Source organism: Caloenas nicobarica, chromosome 2, assembly GCF_036013445.1.
Source record: "Caloenas nicobarica isolate bCalNic1 chromosome 2, bCalNic1.hap1, whole genome shotgun sequence".
Lineage (NCBI taxonomy): Eukaryota > Metazoa > Chordata > Aves > Columbiformes > Columbidae > Caloenas > Caloenas nicobarica.
In genome coordinates, this window is record NC_088246.1 from 3618920 (window position 1) to 3640577 (window position 21658).

Sequence of the window (21658 nt, forward strand, 5' to 3'; positions counted from 1 at the left end):
ACTCCCGGCCAAACTTCCTCCAGGGGCAAGGTGGGGGACGAGCAGCCTAAAAATACACCCGGGCCGTCCCCCCACCTCCCCACGCCAAGCCGAGCTGAGAGATGCTGTAGGACAAGGCAACGGACCCCAAAACCTTCCGTCTGTCCCCCAAACCCCTTTTTCCCCTTCCTGCCCCCCCCCGCGGTGCCGGACGCTGGATCCCCCCCACTCTCGCCCACCCGCGGCCCCGGGGCTCAAGGTCAGTAGCTGGGGTGGGGGGATGCGGGGTTGGAGGGGGGGTCACACCGGGGGTGCTGACACGCTGCTCCCGGGGCTTTTTGTCACCTCTGAGTGTTCCCACCGGCCGGCCGGGGGTCTGGGGTTGGCGGAGGGGAGCGGGATGGGGGGGAGATGGAGATGCTGCTGCCCCATGGCAGCCCGAAGCCGGGGTGGGGGGGGATTGCGTTGGGGACCCCCCCATGCACCTGACTCAGCAGCCCGGGAGAGATCAGCAGTTAAAATTACCCGAGGGGTCCCCCAACCAGCACCCGCCGCGGGGTCCTCAGCGACAGCCGGGGGCCGTTAACCGCCCCCTCCAGCGGCTCATTTGCGGGGTCCACCCCCCCCCCCAAAAAAAAAAAAAAAATAAAAAGCTTTGAAAAGCATGGAAAGGAATTTAAAAAGCTCTTTGAAAGCCACGTCCGTGAGTGCCCTCCCGCCGCAGGGGGACTGCAGGGGGGTGGCAGCGCGCCCGCCCGCAGCGGCTCCGCACCGGGGACCCCCGAGCCCCTGGGAACCCCCACACCAGGGACCCCCGAACCCCCTGTGAACCTCCGCACCCCCCTGGGGAGCCCCGCACACGGGACCCCCACATCCCCCGGGGCTGTTCCCAACTCTTCCTGCCGGGAAAAGCGCTTCTGGGGAGCTGGGGGGGTCACCCCGCATCGCTGCCAAAGGTCCCTCCCAGCTCTTAAAAAACCCAGTGACCAAACCAAAAAATTAAAAATAAAAAATAATTTAAAGAAGCACCCGCGGCTAAAGCTTTGCGATGCAGACGGGAAAGCAAAGGGTGACCGAGTCGCCTTTTCTTGCTGCCTAAAAGCGGCTTTTCTGTTCTCATTCCCTTCAAAGCACCCCGGCGGGTTATGTTCTCCCTATCCCCCCCCCGCAATGGGATTTAGGCTCCAGCCCTAAATCGCATTTTTTTAGCAGCTGCTGGACAGGCAGTGGGGAGGCTGCAGAGCTCGGGGTGGGCTGCGCCGGGGTTAATTAGCCTAGGCAGGAGTAATTAGCCCAGGGGCTGAACGTCGGCATCCCCTGGGCCGTGCTGATGCGGCCGCGGGGGGGCTGAACCGTGCCCGAGGGGTCCTAAGGCTTGTGGCTGGGAGCAGTTTGGGGTTATGGGGGTTTAGGAGCCCCTCAAGAGCTCAAGGTTGGGTAAAAGCCCAGCAGAAAGTGAGTAGTAGCCCAGGGGAGGGGATCCCATCACATCGTCCCCTTGGGCATCTCCGTGCTTTATCCTCCAAGGATTCAATTAGAAATTTGGGGGGGGGGGGGCATCAGAGACAGGCTGGAGGAACCCCATCCTGGGTGGCTGGTGTCCTGGAGCATCTCTGAACATCGGGATGGACGCAACTTGCTGGGAAAAGCCCCTTTCCCAGGACCACTTGGCTGCGCTGCCCCCCAAATCCCTGCTCCAGGGTGGGTTTTGCAGTGAACTTTCTCCCCACACCTGGGTTGTGTCCTGGGCTTCAGCCCCAGGTGATGCCATCTCTTCCTCTTCAGCTACCAACCTTCAAGGAAGCCTACAAAGGAGGACCAGCAGCAATTTAGGGTGCTTGAGGGACAGGTGAGCTCTCACGCTTGGTTTTCTTCTGTTTCCTAGGTCTGGATCCTTCCACCATGGGGGTTAAAACGATGCTTCCCAGCTACGAACTGGGGTTTTACGCCCTCACTGTGACGTGTGCTGTGCTGTACAGCGGCAGCGGGATCTTTGAAGCATCCAGAGGTAACGTTCCCCATCACATCCCCACCCTGGGGAGAGCCCTGATAAGGAGGATGGGTGTAGGGCAGCTGCTTTTACAACTATTAATACCAGCAGTAGATTCCTGGATTTAGTTTTTGACAGAAAACATCTTGGGAATCCTTTGCAGGGATCAAAAAGTTGGGGTTTTGCCTTTTTCCTGGTTACCCCCTTGTCCCCATTCCCATGGCTCGTGGCAAGAGGCTGCAGCACATCACGGCTTCCCAGCCAGAGCCCAGAACAAGCAACAACCCTTTCTGCACAGGGCTGGCTCCCGTTTCTTTTGTCTGGAAGCCCAAAAAACCTGAAAATTGCATGAGATCAACCAGCGTTCCCTGGGATGTGCACTGCAAAAAAGGCTTTTCTGGGAAGTCAAGCCAAAATGTCTCAGGGGTGGATGTCAGAGGACGGACCAGACTCTGTTCAGTGGTGCCCAACGACAGGATGAGGGGCAACGGGCACAGACTGAAGCACAGGAGGTTCCATCTGAATATGAGGAGAAACTTCTTTCCTTTGAGGTGCCAGAGCCTGGACCAGGCTGCCCAGACAGGTTGTGGAGTCTCCTTCTCTGGAGACATTCAAACCCACCTGGACACGACCCTGTGTGATCTGCTCTGGTGACCCTGCGTGAGCAGGTGGGTTGGACTGGATGATCTCCAGAGGTCTCTCCAACCCCAACCGTTCTGTGATTCTGTAATACTTGAGATTCCTGATTTCTATGGCTGTCCATGGGAACTGGGCACTTTGGGGATGGGGTGTTTGGGCCCTGATGATTCATCATCACAGTGACGGAGCCTCCCAGCTTTTTTGAAACCCAGGTCCCATTTCCCAGACCTGTTCCTCTCCCTGTTACTCTGTTGGTTTTTTTTTTTGCAGACAGCATGAACAGAAAGGCCTTTCGGGACGGCATAAAGCCAGGCTGGCACTACTTCGGCAGGAAGATGGTAAGTGGAGGAAAGTTTAGGCTAGACGTGAGGAAAAGGTTCTTCACCCAGAGGGTGCTGGACACTGGAACAGGCTCCCCAGGGAGGTGTCACGGCCCCAACCTGACAGTGTTCAAGAAGAGACCGGACAACGGCCTCAGACACACGGTGTGACCTGTGGGGTTGTCCTGTGCAGGGACAGGAGTTGGACTCCATGATCCTTGTGGGTCCCTTCCAACTCAGGACATTCTATGTTTCTACGACTCGGTGTTTTCTAGCCACTGGCACCACGGTCGGTGCTGACCGCTGGAGAAGCAGAGCTGGTTTTTCTGCTGCTGACACACTTTTGCAAAGTCCACATGACTCCTATTTTTTCTCCCTAAAGAACCAGTCAGGAAAATATTAGCCCTGCAGCACCGTGGATGCTCCGATTTGTGTCCACCGAGATGAGCAACCTCTGCACATCTCTCCTGGGGTTGCATGACCAAGCTAAAGTGCTCAGGAGCCCTTGAGTGGAAAATGGGAAGAAAACGCTCTGAAAGTGGAGTGGATTCCCCTGCAGATGGGTGTTGGGGCAGGGGTGCGAGGGCTGCTGGCAGTAAGACACCCGGTGCTGCTCCCGCAGGACGTCGCCGATTTCGAATGGGTGATGTGGTTCACCTCGTTCAGGAACGTCATCATCTTCGCCCTCTCGGGACACGTCCTGTTCGGCAAGATCTGCTCCATGATAGTGCCACAGGTGAGTCAGGGATGTGGTGGGATGGGTTTGAAAGCACGGGGGTGACCTGGGATCTGTGGAAGGGACTTCAGAGATGTTCTAGGATAGGGGGTGTGAGGTTGGGGCTTTCACCAAGCTGGCCATGGATTGGGGCCGCAGGGCAGTGGTGGAATCACCATCCCTGGAGGGGTTTAAAACATGTGTTGATGAGGTTCTTGGGGACATGGTTCAGTGCCGGTGTTGGGGTAATGGTTGGATTCGATCTTGAGGATCCCTTCCAACCAAAATGATTCTGTGATGACTCTTCTCGCAGCACCGGGCCGTGGTGTACATGGTGTATGGGGTCCTGGCCGTGCTGGGCAGCATGGGGCTCGTCTACCTCATGATCATCCTCTCCCATTGCCTCGTCCTCTACTCCGTTGCGCTGGCCAAGCAGAAGTGGCTCTGCTATGTGGCTGGGCTTTGCTGTCTCGCCACCTTCAAGGTGGAGCCATTCAGCTCCTGGCAGGTAGGTGCTGTCTCAGACCACTCATCTGTCTCATCTCCAGCCCATTTGTGTCCCTCTCCTTGGGTTTATCTCCAGGGAGGGCTCCCGGGACACCCCCAAACCATGGGCACTTCTGGCCATGTTGAAGCTCTCACAGGGTTTGAGGGGGAGGGGATGGTTGTGATGCTGAGCTTGGGAATAATCCTACAGGAACCATGTTGTGTGTGGGTGGTTTCATGTTGGGCCAGAGAGAAGAGCAGGAAGGACTTTATAAAGCTTTTCAGTCCTTCTGAAGGACAGTGCTGCCTGTCCTTGCCTGCTGCTCACCTCCCAAAATGTGTGTCCCCCCGTCCATCATGCTGGTGCTTCACCTTCTGGGGAGGGTGATGTCTCTGGGACTGGGTGATGCTCCCACCCGAGACCACAGTTGCTTGGTGAAGACATGGCCAAGAGGATCTACCACTTCCCAGCTACTCCAGGATGCAGGAGCCAGCCAGGAAATCGAGCCTCTGTTTTCTCCTTCCAACAGGAAGGTTCATTAGCTCCAGGGACACTTGGGTTTCGAGCATAATCAGAGGCTTTGCCTACTGCCCTGGGAGTGATGTCCTCCACAAACCGAGGGAGAGCAGAAGTGACGCCAGGTTCCTGATGGTAACTCTTTGTTTCTCATCCAGAGCGGGTTTGTAACGAGAGCTTTTGATCTTCAAGATGTCCTCTTCTATGGAGGAAGCTGCTTCACCATCATGCGCTGCATGAGCTTTGCGCTTGAGAGCTCTGAGAAGAAAGAGGGCATCTACTCCATCTTCGACCTCCTCAAGTACAACTTCTACCTCCCCTTCTTCTTCTTCGGTCCTGTCATGACATTTGACCAGTTCCATGCCCAGGTGAGTGCTCCCAAGGCTCGGCTGGAGGAGAACCTAGCCCTACATCTATTTTCTGGGGTTTAATGCCTACAAAAAACCACCATTTGCCACAGTGATGGTGCATATAGTTGTAAAGCTTCTTGTGGTCACACATAGTCTGTGGCCATAATCTGGGCTGCACAACAATGCCGTGATTTTGGGTGAGAGGGGAATAAAATGATGGGTTTTAACCTTCATTTTTTTGTTTTTAACCTTCCCTCTTGGGTTTTTGACCATTTCCACTGATCATTACAACAAGGAAGACATTGCTCTGGTGAAAACACCGTGCTGGGATGAGGAGGGGAGGGTTCAGCTCGCGTTCTTGCTCTCTGGGCACCTGCACTGCTCAGTGCCTCAGTTTCCCTGCACTGTCACCCCAGCAGCTCAGAGCTGCCCCACTGGGCGCTGCCAGGAGGTCATGGTGAGAACCAGACATGTGGTGAGCACCCATGGGACCTCTTCATGCTGGTGGCTGTGAGATCAAGGGAAGCCTCATGTTTCCGTCTAGCTGGTTTGCCCAAGGAGCATGAATTTCTGGAGATGGGTCAGAGTGTCTTAAGATGAAGTTATTTTTCTAGAAATAAGTAAGATTGGGTAGAAGACTGTGTTTCAGCAAACAGAGGCTTCCTCTGCTCCCCATGAAACAAATACCCTGGTGCCCCAAGTCTTTGCCTGTGTCTCACACAACCAAGGGGACTCTTTTGAAGAGCAGACTCCAAACAGAACTGGAAACATCAGCAGAAGCCTAGGCTGGTTCTAGCTGAGCTCTGGGGCTGTTTCACCTGCAAAGATCAAGCAGAATGGTAGCGCTCTCTCCCTCTTCACTCTTCCCATCCCAACGTCCTCTAACACCAGTGATCAGCCTTGGTCAGCAAAGCAAACTAGTACTGCTCGCTAACGGAAGGACCTCTTGCTTGGTGCGCAATGGCGCTGGGAAGGATTGCCACCATCCCTTTGTTACCTTTTAAAGAAGAACAGCTACATTGAATTTTTGTACCCCAATTGATGTCTGGGTGCAAGAGCATTTTGGAAAAACACTTGTGAATTCAGAAGAAAAAACAGTCCACGGCAGGGGAGAGCAACCAGAGCCCCCCGCTGAGGAAGAGACCAAAGATCCTCCAAGCCCAGCACATGCTCTCCAACACTGGGCTGGTAGTCGTTGCCTAGGAAAAGGTCTGCACTGGTCTTGTTTCCACCAGTAAGCAGGATTAGTCTTGATCCAAGTCCTACTGCCTGCTTGATTGTTCACTTGGGGCATTAACAACTTCATGCTGAAAGGATGAGAGTGCAGGATCGAGACCACTTGAGTCTTGCTGGATTTACTTAAAAGGACTTTTATAGCATTTGACCCTGAAGATCATAAGGTCAGCTCTGGTGTGCTCCATGAGGGATGCTCACAGTGCATTGAGCCTACCAGCTGCCCATTCTTAGCAGACAAGCACCAGGGATGACCAGGACCCAGACAGGTTCTTCTCCCCAGGCTGCTGGAAGAAATGTTTCATCCTAAGGCTTCATCCTTCCAGTTGTGTCTCATCTGTTGGGCTGAAGTCCAGGAGAGGATGGCTCCTGCAGCCCCACTGTCCAATCCTCCTTGGAGAGGGTGCATTGCCCTGGGGTGCACTCTTCACCCCATGTTCCTCTTCCCCAGTTTCCATCAGTCTTCCCAATGAGATGAGCAGCCCTGAATTCTTCTAACACTGCAGCCAGGCATTCGTAAATCAGGGCACTAAAGTGCTGGTGTCTCCAAGACCTCAACTCCCATCACCCTTACAAGTCTTGATCTGAAGGGCCCTGTTCCTTTCACACAGCCCCAACCCATGATGTTTACAGCCACTTAAGGAGCAATTCTCTGCTCTGCTGCTTAAAACACTCACCCCAAAGGCACAAGGAGTCCCCAACCCCTTTCCCATGACCCCGGTCAGGGGTCCTGTCTTGGCCTGGCCACCACTGCCATCTCCTGGCTACATACCCCCCTGCACTGCTGGGGCTGCAGCTTAGTACAGAGGTGAATTCCTAATTACCCAAGTGCAATTATGGGGGCAGGCAGATGGAATCCCTTCCCCAGGGTGGAGTGTAAGGTCCAGTTAGGGAATGGATCTGCCTCTTTGGCTCCTACTGGCTCCCACCACATGTGGTGGGGACTCTTCTGTACCAGGGTTTGGCCAGCCCTATTCCAGCTGAAAAGATGCTTCTTTGTACTGGGGTTATGGGAACTAATTCACTTCTGTGGGGCTGGAAATGTGGGGAACACAGTCCTGATCCCAAAGGAATGGTGGCGGGGTGCTGTCACCATGCACAGACGTGAGGATGGGAGGAAAACAGAGGCCTCGTGTCTTATATGTCTCCATGCCAGATCTCATCCTCCCTCAGCTTCTGCTCCAGCTCAGGGTCATAGAATCATAGAATATTTCGGGTTGGCAGGGACCTTCAAAGCTCCCCCGGTGCCCCCCCTGCCATGAGCAGGGACATCTGCACCAGCTCAGGTTGCTCAGAGCCCCGTCCAGCCTGGCCTGGGATGTCTCCAGGGATGGTTCATCCACCACCTCTCTGGCCAACCTGGGCCAGGCTCTCACCACCCTCAGTGTACAAAATTTCTTCCTCATGTCCCGCCTGAGTCTCCCCTCCTTTAGTTTAAATCCATCACCCCTTGTCTTATCACAACAGGCCCTGCTAAAAAGTCTGTCCCCATCTTTCTTATCAGCCCCTTTTAAGCACTGAAAGGCCACACTAAGGTCTCCCTGGAGCTTCTCTTCTCCAGCTGAACCCCCCAGCTCTCTCAGCCTGTCCTCCCAGCAGAGCTGTTCCAGCCTCGGGTCATTCCTGTGGCTCCTCTGGCCCCTCTCCAGCAGGTCCATGTGTGTCCTGTGCTGAGGAACCAGAGCTGGATGCAGGGTCCAGCGGCCTCTTTGTCTCCTTAAAGCACTTGGCATATAACAGACACGAAAAAAATCTGGCAGAGGCCTTAATTCTCAGAAATCATCTGGATTTGATGAGGGGGCTGGTACAGCAGCCTGAGGATTATGTTGGGAGAACTCCCACCTCTCGCAGGGCATAAAGGGAAAGTAATAAACATAAGAGGATTTTGAATACAGCAGCAATTTTTACAGCCGTGCGGGGAAGCGAGGACATCAGTCTGCCCGCTGTAATCCTGAAATCTTGCTCTTATGGTTTTTGATATTACAACATCCGAAGACATGACAGCTCCTGGAGACAAAGCCCAGCCTCTGTTTGTGCAAGACACAGCAGAGACGAAATCCCCATTGATCAGGTCCCAGTGGGTTCAGGATGGGGCCTTGAGTAGCTCTTGAGAACTCTCATTTACAGCAGGTACCTGCAGCAGAAGCTCTATCAGTCATCCTCCTCCCCCTCCCAAATGAGCCTGGCCAGAAATGGGCTCTGGAGCCCTCGGTACAGGACACACACGGACCTGCTGGAGAGGGGCCAGAGGAGCCCCAGAAATGACCCGAGGCTGGAACAGCTCTGCTGGGAGGACAGGCTGACAGAGTTGGGGGGTTCAGCTGGAGGAGAGAAGCTCTGGGAGACCTTAGTGTGGCCTTTCTGTACTTAAAAGGGGCTGATAAAAAAGATGGAGACAGACTTTTCAGCAGGGCCTGTTGTGATAGGACAAGGGGTGATGGATTTAAACTAAAGGAGGGGAGACTCAGGTGGGACATGAGGAAGAAATTGTTGCCCCTGAGGGTGGTGAGAGCCTGGCCCAGGTTGGCCAGAGAGGTGGTGGCTGAACCATCCCTGGAGACATCCCAGGCCAGGCTGGACGGGGCTCTGAGCAACCTGAGCTGGTGCAGATGTCCCTGCTCATGGCAGGGGGGGCACTGGGGGAGTTTTGAAGGTCCCTTCCAACCCAAACTATTCTATGATTTGCATCTGGCCCTGGCAGAGCTGTCAGGTGGGATTCCAGCCCTGCTCCCAACATCTCCTGGGCATGCAGATGTCCTTCCCTACAGGCTGTGGCATCCTATAGATGTGATGGGTATGGGCATTTGCTTCCTCTTAGCAACCTGTGCAAGGGCCACCCTTAAGCAAAGCTGAATTTCTGAACCTATCCCTGAGGAAAGAACATAAACCCCAGGTCCCTGGTCGGTAAGGTTTTCACCTGAGCCAGGGTCAGCCAGGGCTGTCACTGCTGTGTCACACCATGTGCCCACTCTGCTGGAATCCCCAGTGACGGGAACAGCCTTTGCTAGGAGGGTGATCCAGGAGGCACATTGCTGCCATGCTCAGCACTGCGGTGGGAGTGTTGGAGGGATGTTGTGGGAGGGACATGTCCTGCTCCTTGTGGATATGTCCACCTGAGCTAGTCCCTTGGGTCTTCCTGAATCAATGAAGATCTGGGCAATGTAGTCCACGGTGTGATTTGTCAGGGAGAGTGTTGAGTCCCCATTTGGACCTTGACTGTTTCTCCGGGTGGAGGAACATGCTGTCCATCCTGTCTCTCAGCTTAGTCCTTGCCTGGTTTGCCATCTCGGCAGGTGAGCACCCGAGAGCTGACACGCAAAGATGATGAGATGAGGAACATCCGGGTCCATGCTCTCCTCCATGCGGGGGCCATCATTGCTGTGGACATCTTCTTCCACTTTTTCTACATCCTGACCCTTCCTTCTGACCTGAAGTTTGTGAACCGCCTCTCGGACTGGTCCTTAGGTGAGTGGCCATGCTTGGACATGCTCACACCTGTACACGGTGTAAAGGCAGTGGTGAGTGATTCAGATCTCCATCGAGATGTCTGATCAATGCGTCTGTTGGATAGATTTGGGTAAAGCTTCCCTTCTTAATCACAATGCAACAGAGCTGGGGTCAGTCAGATGACATTGGTTTGGCACCCCCATAGGGTCCTGGAATAAATTGTTTGGCTCGACGTTTAAGAGGTTGAGCGCCAAGCCATTCCCATTGCCTTTGTCTGGACTGGAAGCGAGCTCAGAACCTCCAAAAATCAGCCCCGTGCTGTTGCAAGAGGCACGTCTGGTATCTCAGATGCCTTCACAGGTGGCCACCCGTTATGGGTGTTTGTGAGCCACTGAAATGGCCACAGGGTGTAGGTTGTGCAGACTCAGGAGAGTTGTTGCTGCTGTCTTCAGCTACCTAAAGGAGGGTTGTGGAGAAGGTGGACTCTTCTTGGAGGCTAGCCGGGAAGAAGCAGGACACAATGAACAATGTGCAGCAAAAAACTTAGAGCACAAGTCTTATGAGGAGCAGTTGAAGGACCTGGGGCTGTTTAGCCTTGAGAAAAGGAGGCTGAGGGGAGACCTTATTGCTGTCTAGAACTGTCTGAAAGGAGCTTGGAGCATGGAGGGTGTTGATCTCTTCTCCCGAGTAACAAGTGATAGGACAAGAGGAAATGACCTCAAGTTGTTCCAGGGGAGGTTTAGATTGGATATTGGGAAAAAATTTTTCCTGGAAAGGGTTGTCAGGCATTGGAACAGGCTGCCCAGGGCAGTGGTGGAGTCACCATCTCTGGAGGTGTTTAAAAAGTGTATAGACAAGGTTCTTAGGGACATGGTTTAGTGCTAGAGTGAGGTTATGGTTGGACTTGATCTCGAGGGTCTCTTCCAACTGAAACAATTCTATGATTCTATGAAAACAAAGTCTGATTGCATGTAAGGAGTTTTATTTTCATAGAGTGCTCAAACATTGAAACAGGGGCCCAGAGGTTATAGATTCTACAAAATAGAGACATTCAGTGCTTAAATGGATGGGGTCCAGAGCAACCTGATCTTCATTCAACATTGGCTGTGCTCTGAGCAGGGCTGGACTGGGGACCTCCAGAAGCCAAACTCCTGGGATGAGCAGTGGTAGCAGTGCTGGCGTTCAGCTGGCAGCTGGATGGAGGATTTCGGCTGGCTACATACGCGTCTGATGGCAGCACTTGAGATGCTATAGGGTATCTGACACCTACATATGGCTCGTACGGGCAAAAGGAGGCTGGAGAATAACAGAATCATGGAATGGTTGGAGTTGGAAGGGACCTCTGGAGATCATCCAGTCCAACCCACCTGCTAACGCAGGGTCACCAGAGCAGATCACACAGGGTCGTGTCCAGGTGGGTTTGAATGTCTCCAGAGAAGGAGACTCCACAACCTCTCTGGGCAGCCTCTTCCAGGGCTCTGGCACCTCAAAGGAAAGAAGTTTCTCTTCGTATTCAGATGGAACCTCCTGTGTTTCAATCTGTGCCTGTTGTCCATCATCCTGTCATTGGGCACCACTGAAAAGAGTCTGGTCCATCCTCTTGACATCCACCCTGGAGATATTTATAAACATTGATGAGATCCCCTCTCAGCTTCTCTTCTCCAGGCAGAACAGACCCAGCTCCCTCAGTCTCTCCTCATAAGAAGCCTTATGTCTCTCCAGAGTGGCAGCTGGAGGCCCAGAGAAAATCCTAATGCAGCTAGAATGGCACTAGCTTTGATTTAGGAAGTCACAGGAGACCTGGGTGGACTGACCCAGCACATGTTACTCCGGAGGGAGCTGAGCTCCTCTGCGGGCTCTGCTGACCGTGTCGACCAGATCTGCCTTGTCCATGGTGGGAGCTCAGGCACAGCCTACGTTGAGACAACGTGTGGCCCTTAATCAGTGAGCTGAATCCAGCAAAGATTGGGGCATTTTAGCTGATTTTTGCATAGGAATTTGAAATCTTTAGTGCTTGTCCCTGCAGGGATCATCTTCCAGTGTCAGACATATCTCCAAGACAGAGGTTCTGGCCCTGACTCTGCCATAGCATCAACATTACATCTATGGCCAAAAGGGGCTGGGGTGGGGTACATTTCAATGAAGACGTCAATGAAATCTCAGAGGTTGGAGTCGAGAACTGTGGTAAGTTTGTCATAGGTTAACAAGCCTTAGAGGGAAGGAAAGATCTTGTGCTGGAAGAAATGAGGTCTGTATTAGTTTATTGGACTACCAAGACCAATAAAGAGTTTACTCCCAAATACCTCAAGAAAATATTGTCCTTTGGTTCAAACTTCTCAGAAAGCTACTTGGTTTTAAAAGCTTTGCTGGTCCAGGACAGCATTAGACTGTCTTCTTGGTGTTATGTTTGTTGCAATGGACCACATGATCCCATGGGACATGATGTCCCCCTAAGTCCTAAAGGCGATACATCCCCTGGTCTTCTTCATGTGTTTTGACTCTCATTTTTGCTCCAGCTGGCCTGGCCTACTCCAATTTGGTGTACGACTGGGTGAAAGCTGCTGTCATGTTTGGGGTCATCAACACCATCGCCAGATTGGACCACTTGGACCCACCCCAGCCCCCCAAATGCATCACCATGCTCTACGTCTTCGCAGAAACGTGAGTACCCCACATGTGTCAATGAAGAGAGATGTCATGTTTGACCTGGATTAGATGTGGATGGTGGGGAGGAGGTCTGGGCTGTGCTTCTGAGCAGCTGGCCTGTAGACTGGGGACTACGTACATTAAACAGTCTATACCAAACCTATAGCCTAGACCTGGCCATAGCCCAGGGAAATATTCTTGGGAAGAAAGCAATGGAGAAGACAGGTTACAACCACATCAGTAGTGGGACCTGTTCAAGGAAGGAACATGGAGAACTGCTGAGAACAAGGTTCAAGAAGTACCTCACCAGGGGACCAGGCACCTTCTATGTCTGACTGCTGCATGGACAGGTGTCGTGTCACTGTGTGTTTTAACATACTTTTTATCATCTATATTTTAGGCATTTTGACAGAGGGATTAATGACTGGCTGTGCAAGTAAGTGTCTAATCAACCATCTTTACTCTGGTTCAGGGTCTTCTCTTTCATCACATAGCAATGAAGCATTAAATGCTGTTCATCCCAAAGCTGAGATGTTCTCTCTTCTGGATGAATCCCACTACGGCATGAAGTCATATTTGGTCTGTTTATCCCTAAGACAATTGAATTAACCATTACAGAGTGCAACAGACCCCCCTTCCCCAAACTTGGGCATAAGAGAGTCCTGTCCCAGAAAACCCTTTAAGTTTGATGGGTTTAGCGTTCTCTCAAGGGAGGAAGAGCCAGGTTCATATTCCACCAGGAGAAAAGAGGAATTGATCCCAGGTCTCCCATATCCTGGGTAACAAGGGTGGCCTGAGCTCCATCTACAACTCCCTCAGCTCTCTTCTGCCATGAGTACACACCAGCAAACCTGTACTGAAGGTGGTGACTCCTCCGTGCTAAAATCCTGAGTGCCAACAACCACGAGATAGCCTGCAGCTCTACAGATCCCCACATTTTATCAACCCTTTACTTACAAGAGGGGGAATGGGTGGTATTGTGTCCTTAATGAGCTATAGGTTTGTGAAGAACACGAGCCATGAATAGCTGGACTGCATCAAAAATCAGTTTATTGCTAGAACGTGTCACCCAAAACATCCTTTCTCACTGGGGTGCTCTAGATAGACCTGCCTGTGAAGAGCTTGTGGTGGGCGAATGTGGGAGAAGGGACTCCAGAGGGGTCTCCTTGACTACAGGGACCACTTACCACTTTCTTTGACTGTTAGGTATGTGTATGACCACCTTGGAGAGAACCATGACAACATCATGAAGGAGCTCATTGCCACCATTGCCACCTTTGCCGTCACCACTCTGTGGCTGGGGCCCTGTGAAATCGTTTATATCTGGTCTATCTTCAACTGCTTTGGCCTCAACTTTGAGCTCTGGGTGCAGAAGTTCTTCCAGCAGGAGCCCTTTGCCAAACTGGAGGTGAGGAGCTGGGCTGCAAGGGGGTGGGGGAAGATCAATGAGTCTGGGGCCAAACTCTGCTGCTGGAAAACATCCCTGACTGTAGAGACCTCAAACTTGTTGATACAAGAAGATCCATTTTCAGCTGAGAATGAAGAAGAATATCCTTCATGATCCCATGCAGCTCCATGTCCAGACTTTCTGCTCGGAGACCTGAAGCTCTCTCCTGTGGCCTTTAGCATCCTTGTGATCAGCAAGGGAAGCACAGCCCTGGTGCTCTGGATCCCTTCATTTTATGCACCGTGTCACCCACCCAGAGTAAAATCCCACCTGCCTCTATGATTCACATGGGAAATGTAGGTTGGGTATAGAGCTTTCAGAAAACAGAGATCCAAGAGAACCAGGAATGCAGCCCCAATGAGGCATCAAAGTACCACAGATGGACACAAAATCTGAGATCTGTCCATGGGGAAAATATTTATACATTTCCGTATGGAAATCATTACTACTTCTTGTTCTGCAAAACATTTTGGCATTCTGAGTGTGTTTGATCTGATTTCTGATAAAATCAAATGTTTAGGTACTCGAATGACTTATTTTCCAACCACTCCAAAGCTCAGTGCCTGGTCTCTGTTTGGGACCCAGGTGCCTTGGGGACATGTTGGAAGAAAAACTTAGAATACCCCATCCTGGAAACAATTCTATTGCTTGCTTTGCCCAACCTAGAATCTGGAGATCCCAAACTGTCTCAGTGGAGACCGCTTTTGAATAAAAACTTTGGAGAGCAATCCTCCCATTTGCTCTCCTCGTTGAACTTCTAATCAGATTATCGCACTCGCCGGAGGTGAAATCTCCTTCCCTGTGGCACCACAGTTCCCCACTGAGGGGCCTGGGGATTCATCCTGCTCTTTGAAGATCGCTACGAACCACTTCCCCGCAGCTGCTCCTGGGGGTTATGTGCCAGTGACAATTTCACTCTGCTGCTGTCACCAATTTTCAGCTCTTTTTTTTTTTTTTTTTTTTTTTTAATTCTTAAGAAACAATTTTTACCAGGACCTGGGGGTGATTTGCACATAGGGCTAATAATAATCCTGGCATACGACAGCGTTCATCTGCCTTGAGGAGTGGCTTACCCAAGGCAACAGATGAAGAAAACAGCACTCAGCCATTACAATTAGCATTAAACTATGTATAACATCTTTGCCCTACCCATGGGACCTTGGAGCACTGGTCCAGAGTCCCAAATGCAGATGAGTCCAGCAGCAGAGCAGAAGTTTTACCTTGTCCTTATGTTTCTTCATCCCAGAGACACTAAAGGCTGTTCTAATTTTTTTTACCACCCTGCGATCCCAGATGGAGTTGGACCAGTGCCTCCCCTTTCCTCAGAGACCCATTTTTCCTCACTCTCTGTTCGTCTCCCCTCCACAGGCCAAAATGTCAGCAGCCATGTCTCGGAGGATTAGGGCAGTTTTTGGGGCGGCAAATTTCTGGGCCATTGTCCTCTACAACATCCTGGCCCTCAACAGCCTGGAGTTTGCACTACTGGTCACCAACAGACTCCTGCTGACGGGTAAGATGCTACCAGCCTTCTCCATCAAAGGGACCCTTGTCTTGATGGGGGAACACTGGTAAGGGAGCTGGAGACTGGGACTTTGGAGCCCTTTTGGTGGCCTGGCCATTGGTTTGTTACGTGGATGCTCCCAATGTGCTTAATTCATAGACTCACAGAATCATTTTGGTCGGAAAAGTCCCTCGAGATCATCGAGTCCAACTATTAGCGCAACACTGTCACTAACCCATGTCCCTGAGAACCTCATCAACACGCCTGTCCAACCCCTCCAGGGATGGTGACTCCACCACTGCCCTGGGCAGCCTGTCCCAATGCCTGACAAAAAAAAAAAAAGAAATATTGCTCAAAAGGTGCAGGAAGCTGTTTCTTAGCACCCATCCTTCTTATGTGAGGTCTCTGGGGTATAAGCCGCCTTCCACGTGTCCTTGTGAAACTCCTAGCACAGCTTCACACTGTGGTTTGAGACTTTTTGCACCAACACAAAGGTCACTTTCACGCCACCAAGATGGCCTGTGAGATGGTCCCCTTGCTGGAGAAAGGGATTTCCTTGTCCTACCTCATCTCTTTTTGCTTTAGCAGTTACTCCTGCGTCAAACCAGAGGTGACAGGTACAAATCCTCATCCTGAGCTCCTAATGAACAGTCTTATCTGTACATTTCTAACCAGTGGATGGTGACACTATTTTGAAGGCTTCTTGGTCAGCCCAGGGTATAAATAGTCATCAGGAGCCTGTGTCCTCCAGGTCTCTCCGGGACGGGGCTGGCGTAGGACATGGATAATGTGACGCTTTGGGCTTGGTGTGCCAGAAGTGCCTGCCCGCTGAGCTAGCTGGCTTTTGCTGGTTGCATTATTCACTTCAGAGGTCCTGTTTTAGCAGGTACAAAGCCTGTGTCTCCCCTCTGCTATGGATACCAGATTCATGGTTACAAATGCCGTCAGACCCTTCCTAAGTGGAGGAAGAGCTCCCAGCTCTCGGTCACTTACCTAAGTGACAAAAACATGTTTCCCTGGGTACACACTGTGTTCCCACTAGATATGGAACAAGGCTGGGGTTGCTGCTCAACATCAGCAGGGTACAAAGCTTTCAGAAGGTCACACTGCTAAACGGTGATGGGCATGGGCAGGTTGAATGGGCAGAAAGTCAACCACTGAGTCTGAACTTGGGGAGAAGACGGAGTTTTGGGGGTAACACAGTGCTCAAAGCCACTCCAGCGTGTTCCCACATTAGCTGTGGTCCATGATGCCTTGGTGGGCTCAGGCACTGCTTCACCTAAAATCTGATCCTAGAAATGTATTTCTTAGTGAAGCTGTAGGGCTGGATCCACAATGGAAAATGTCATTGGCTGTCATGAACTTGTGGGACCTCTCAAACCCACCTGAGAGGGACGCAGTGCTGGAGAAGAGCTAGGCCCATTAGGCAAGCAGCTGTATCAAGATGACCATGTCTCCCTTCATCTTCTAGGTTTCCCTGTCAGCACCTTGTCCATCTGGTTCATCACGTACTGTGGAGTGCAGCTGATCAAAGAGCGTGAGCACATGCTGGCCATCGAGGAAGAGAAGTCTGACAAAGCAAAGGTGGAGTAGAGGGAGGTTTTGGTGGGCTTGTCCCAAAGCCTCGTCTCACTTCCAGCCACCACTACCGGTCCAGACACTGGCTGGGGCTCTCCAAGCACTCCTGACAATCGGACTGCTGTAGGTCACCCATGTAGAAGTCACCTGGCAGGCACAGGTCACCCTCTTGCTGCAGGAAAGACTTTCTGTGAGACACAGTGGGGTTTTTGCAGCTCCCCATTCCTGGCAGACTGCTGAGGTAGGCTCCCAGGACTTTTCTTTAATATCAGCAAGAGCCAACCCCATCAGTTTTCTGACCCTCTGACATTGTGCAGGCCTAAAGATTTCATCCTCTGCTTCCCATAACACTTGGTCCACCAACGCTTGGCTCTCCCACAGGTCCTGTAGCCCATGTCTCCCAGAGGAGACTTTCCAAGTCCCACGGCTGGAGGTCTTAGGGTGGGCCAGACACACATCTATGAGAAAGGGATTAGCTGGAACTGAGCCCACTCTGAGCAGACCATCTCCAGGTTGCTTCCAGCCCAAGCATCCCATGTTTCTTTCACTACAAGGAATGGTCAGCATCCGCTGTCAAGTGTTCAGCATCCATGGTTGTGCAGTAAGAACTGTGAAATGGCTCAGCATGATCTATACCTACCAAGAGGCTAATAAATAAATAGCGCAGTCTTTATAGGAAAGGGAAGGAGGACCAGGAACGGCACATTGAAGAGTAATTATCTCCCCACCGGTGTCAGTGGTGCAGAGGGATAGCTGTTACAATCTCTGCAGAACAGGTCCCTTTAGTGCTAAATGTCTTGAAAAAATGATTTAGCGCCAAAATCAGGCATAGTTAATGAAAATGCGTGAACCAACACCTGCTTCACAGCCATCGTGCATCATCTACAGGTCACCTGGGGAGTGGACATGCTGAAGAAACACAACACGTGGCTCACAACTGCTTGGTCCCCAGGCCCCAACTCAGAATCAAAGAGCTCTCCGCTGCTGGGTCTGAGATCAATTTGGCCACCATGACCATCCTGCTGTGATAAGTGTCCTGGGACTCAGAAAAAAATCTCACTTGCATTTTCTACATGCCGTGGACAAAGGTTTAAGCTCACATTCCTGCCCATGGCTGAGGAACAGAAGATGCTGTAGCCAACTCTTGCTCATCTCCATCCATCCCTTTACTCAACTGACTTCAGTGCACAAAGCCTGAGCCCACAATTACATGGCTGAATGAGCACACACGCAGGTGTACAACCAAGAGACAAAGACCTTGAATGAAGGGCTGTGATTTGGGACTTGGTGACAAAGGGGAAGCCCATGAGAGCCTCCTCGGAGAAGCAGACTTTGGGACACTGCATAGAGAATACATTGAATAAATGTCCATGTGTGAAACACGGTGCCTTGGGGAAAAGGTGGGTTTATAACTGAACAATAGCTCTGTCTCTCTTGCACTTTAGACTAACTTTCAGTGGCCTTATGTCTGAGTTATGCTGATGTTGATCTGGACCGCTTTGCAACGTGGGTTGAGAATCTTGATGCTGGTGTGTTCTGGGTTCCCTGTGGATAAAACAGGACCAGTTCCTAGCCAGCGTTCAGCTCTGCCAAAGCAATTTGTGAAGCCCCTGAGAAATGTTGTTTATTTATGTAGTAAATAAATGTTGGACATGTATGGTGCCTGTTGCTTATCATTGTTATGCAGGTGGCACCCTGGGCGATGCTCTGTCTTTAGAGCTTAGGGACACAAGGATCTGTTTGCAAGTCCTCACCTCCCACCTCTGAAAGTGACACAAAATATGCCAGGGGAGGTTCAGGTTGGACATGAGGAAAAGGTTCTTCACCCAGAGGGTGCTGGACACTGGAACAGGCTCCCCAGGGAGGTGTCACGGCCCCAACCTGACAGTGTTCAAGAAGAGACTGGACAACGTCCTCAGACACACGGGGTGACCTGTGGGCTTGTCCTGTGCAGGGGCTCGATGGTTCTTGTGGGTCCCTTCCAACTCGGGATATTCTATGGTTTTACGATTCTATGGTGGTTGTGTTTGACAGAAACCCACCTTAGTGGCATCACCAGATTGGAGGTTTGGCTGTAGCTCGGTTCATATTCACCTTTATTTCGATTCCGTCTTCATGGTGGTGAAACATCACAAGCCTACTGCCATCAAACTGGCATCCATGTAGTTTTTGAGTCAGAAGCCATGCTGGTTTTCTTTCTGGCAGCCTGACTTAAAATATTGGTAGTAAGCGCAGGCGTTTATAGATATCTCAGGCACAGACTGAAACACAGGAGGTTTCATCTGAATATGGGGAGAAACTTCTTTCCTTTGAGGTGCCAGAGCCTGGACCAGGCTGCCCAGAGAGGTTGTGGAGTCTCCTTCTCTGGAGACATTCAAACCCACCTGGACACGACCCTGTGTGATCTGCTCTGGTGACCCTGCGTGAGCAGGTGGGTTGGACTGGATGATCTCCAGAGGCCCCTTCCAACCCAACCATTCCGTGATTCTGCCTTGGTGGCATTGCTGGTCACATCCCCAAAACCCCTTCAGCTGCCAGGCACATCGCTTTCTAACACAGATCTGCTGCTGGACCTTTGGTAGACGTTTCTTGGTGACCCCATTATTTCAGATTTTCTCTTTACCACCAAAACAGCTACAACCTGATGTGCTTCCTCTCAGTGTAACATTCAGTTCTTCTCCATATGGGTGTCCTCGCACATCTGAAGCCGCCACAAACTGCTGAGACCAGGTTCTCCATCTCTGGGGGTGGCTCAGCTCAGGTCCCTGGCTGCCCAGGGGAATAAACAGAGTCACCCATCTCTCAGTGTCAAAGTGGGTGGTGACTCACATGGCAAAGCCCAGTGACTCTGCAGTGCCCTCCTGACTTGGATACTCCAGGAGAAAAAATAACCCGTTCACTAAGCAGCTAAATTTACCCAGCAGCTGCATCTGCTGGAGCTGCCGAAAGGAGCTAATCTTAGACACCTGCTGGCTTGTTAGAGAGATGGTTCATGGGAGAACTTGGGCTTTGCACCCATTTTCTTGAAGTTATCCCCTCATTTATCACTGCTGTTAGAAGCCCAGCAGGTCTGGTGGGCCAGGAGCACCCCAAGTGGTGTTATCTCAACCACATCTCACTGTTCAGCGTTATGCAGGAGACGCTCAGCCTGTGCCTTTGTGGTATGTGATTTATCAACTGCTCATCTCTTTCCTGGTGAGTATCTCATCCGAGCCGATTATTACTTGCCTGTTAGCAAAACTTGCCAGAGAAGCCAATAAAAGCGATTCTTTATTGCAACTACAAATCCCAACTCATAGCCCTACATAGGACACTTTCTTGTTCAGCTTGACGTGGCTATAACTCCTGCGTTCACCTTTCTTGTTCTAAAATTTTGTGTGAGAGGGAGTGATCCTGCTGCATTGCATCCCTTTAGGGTGCTTTCCATGTATCTTCACCCATTCCCATGTCATGGGGGAACTGTTGTCCACTTAGGGACACACTTGATAACTTAGTCCATTGGTCACTGGAAATTACTGTCTGTAGTCCAGGGCATCTACTACCTCTCTGAGCAACCTGGGCCTGTGTTTCACCACCCTTATTGTAAAAAATTTCTTCCTCATGTCTAAGCCTGGAAAAAACAGGGCTTCTACCCCAAGCTGGTCCAACTGCTGTGCAAAACCACCAAAGCAGACAGAGACTCCAGAGAAGGTTTGGGACCAGCAGGATGCTCTTTCCCTGCATGGACCACAAACCTCGGAGAAGACACAGACCCACTGATTGGTCTGGAGCTCCTCTGGGAAGGGATGTGCTGTAGCTGCATTTTAGCAGAAGCATCTTGTGACGTGGGGAACACGGAAGCAAACCTCACACGGCAGCACATGCCGAGCAGCACAGCGAAAATAAAAATGAGACAAGGCTCAAGGGAGATTAAAAGCAGAGCGGGGGAAATCCCAAGCCGTAAAATGACAGCGCAGGATTAAACTTGGGAAAGTCAGAGCTAATGCAGAGGGAAGGGAGAGGGGACGATGGGGTTGTCCAGCCCGAGATGTCTGGAAGCAAAGGAACATTTCTGAAGTTCGACGCAGTTCAAAGATCAGCACTCGTTGTCTCATCCCATCACAGCCCAGCAGAAGAGTTTATGATTGTGAGCTCCAAAACCAGCTTGTGATTATTTCCCTGCTAAACTGGTACCTCCCCGGTGCTGCTGTAACCTCACCAGTACAAAAGGGCTTCATACCAGTCTAGCTCCCTCCCTCTTCCCTCTTATGTAGATAACTATCATAACACAAAGCACTATTATAAATACATCCATGCCAGGGACAGGGGTTATGTGGCTTTAAATAGACCAGGAAGAGAGGCGAATATCTTTGCATAGACTTAATTAAATCATTAATTAAATCTGTGCCATCGCTGAGTGTCAGCCAGCCCAAAGGGTCCATAGTAACAGAGATAAAATAAAACAGATTCACGTCTAAGTTTTACCACAGGTATAAATTACTACAGCTATTCTACTCATCCCTGTCTGCCAAAACTAATTTGCTTCTTCCTGAGCTCCATGGGAAGCACTGGACCCAGACTGGACATCTGAGGACCCATGAGGTTTCCTAGACATCCGTGGACATGTAAGCAGGACACAAGACCTGCTGGAGACCTCAGCCTTTCTGGAGTATCAGCTCAAGGCCAGGCAAGTTGTCCTGCTGCAACTCTAAATTTTAACATGGGGGTGTTGAATCTCAGTAGACCTTAGCAGGAGACCCTGTGTTTAGATGTCCTATTCTGTGAGTCAAAGCCCATCATTGCACTCTCTTCTGTTCTGCCTCAGTCCTTC

General features: G+C 51.2%; 1 protein-coding gene across 1 annotated transcript; it reads left to right on the forward strand.

Annotated features, from left to right (window-relative positions):
* On the forward strand, window positions 1–18505 carry HHATL (hedgehog acyltransferase like). Its single transcript, XM_065627798.1, has 12 exons — window positions 1–238; window positions 1865–1987; window positions 2879–2946; window positions 3551–3664; window positions 3957–4151; window positions 4805–5014; window positions 9523–9694; window positions 12193–12337; window positions 12723–12758; window positions 13529–13730; window positions 15138–15279; window positions 16742–18505. The coding sequence occupies exons 2-12, from the start codon at window positions 1882–1884 to the stop codon at window positions 16861–16863; spliced, it is 1512 nt and encodes a 503-aa protein (XP_065483870.1). The 5' UTR covers window positions 1–238; window positions 1865–1881; the 3' UTR covers window positions 16864–18505.
* The last annotated feature ends 3153 nt before the right edge of the window (window positions 18506–21658 follow it).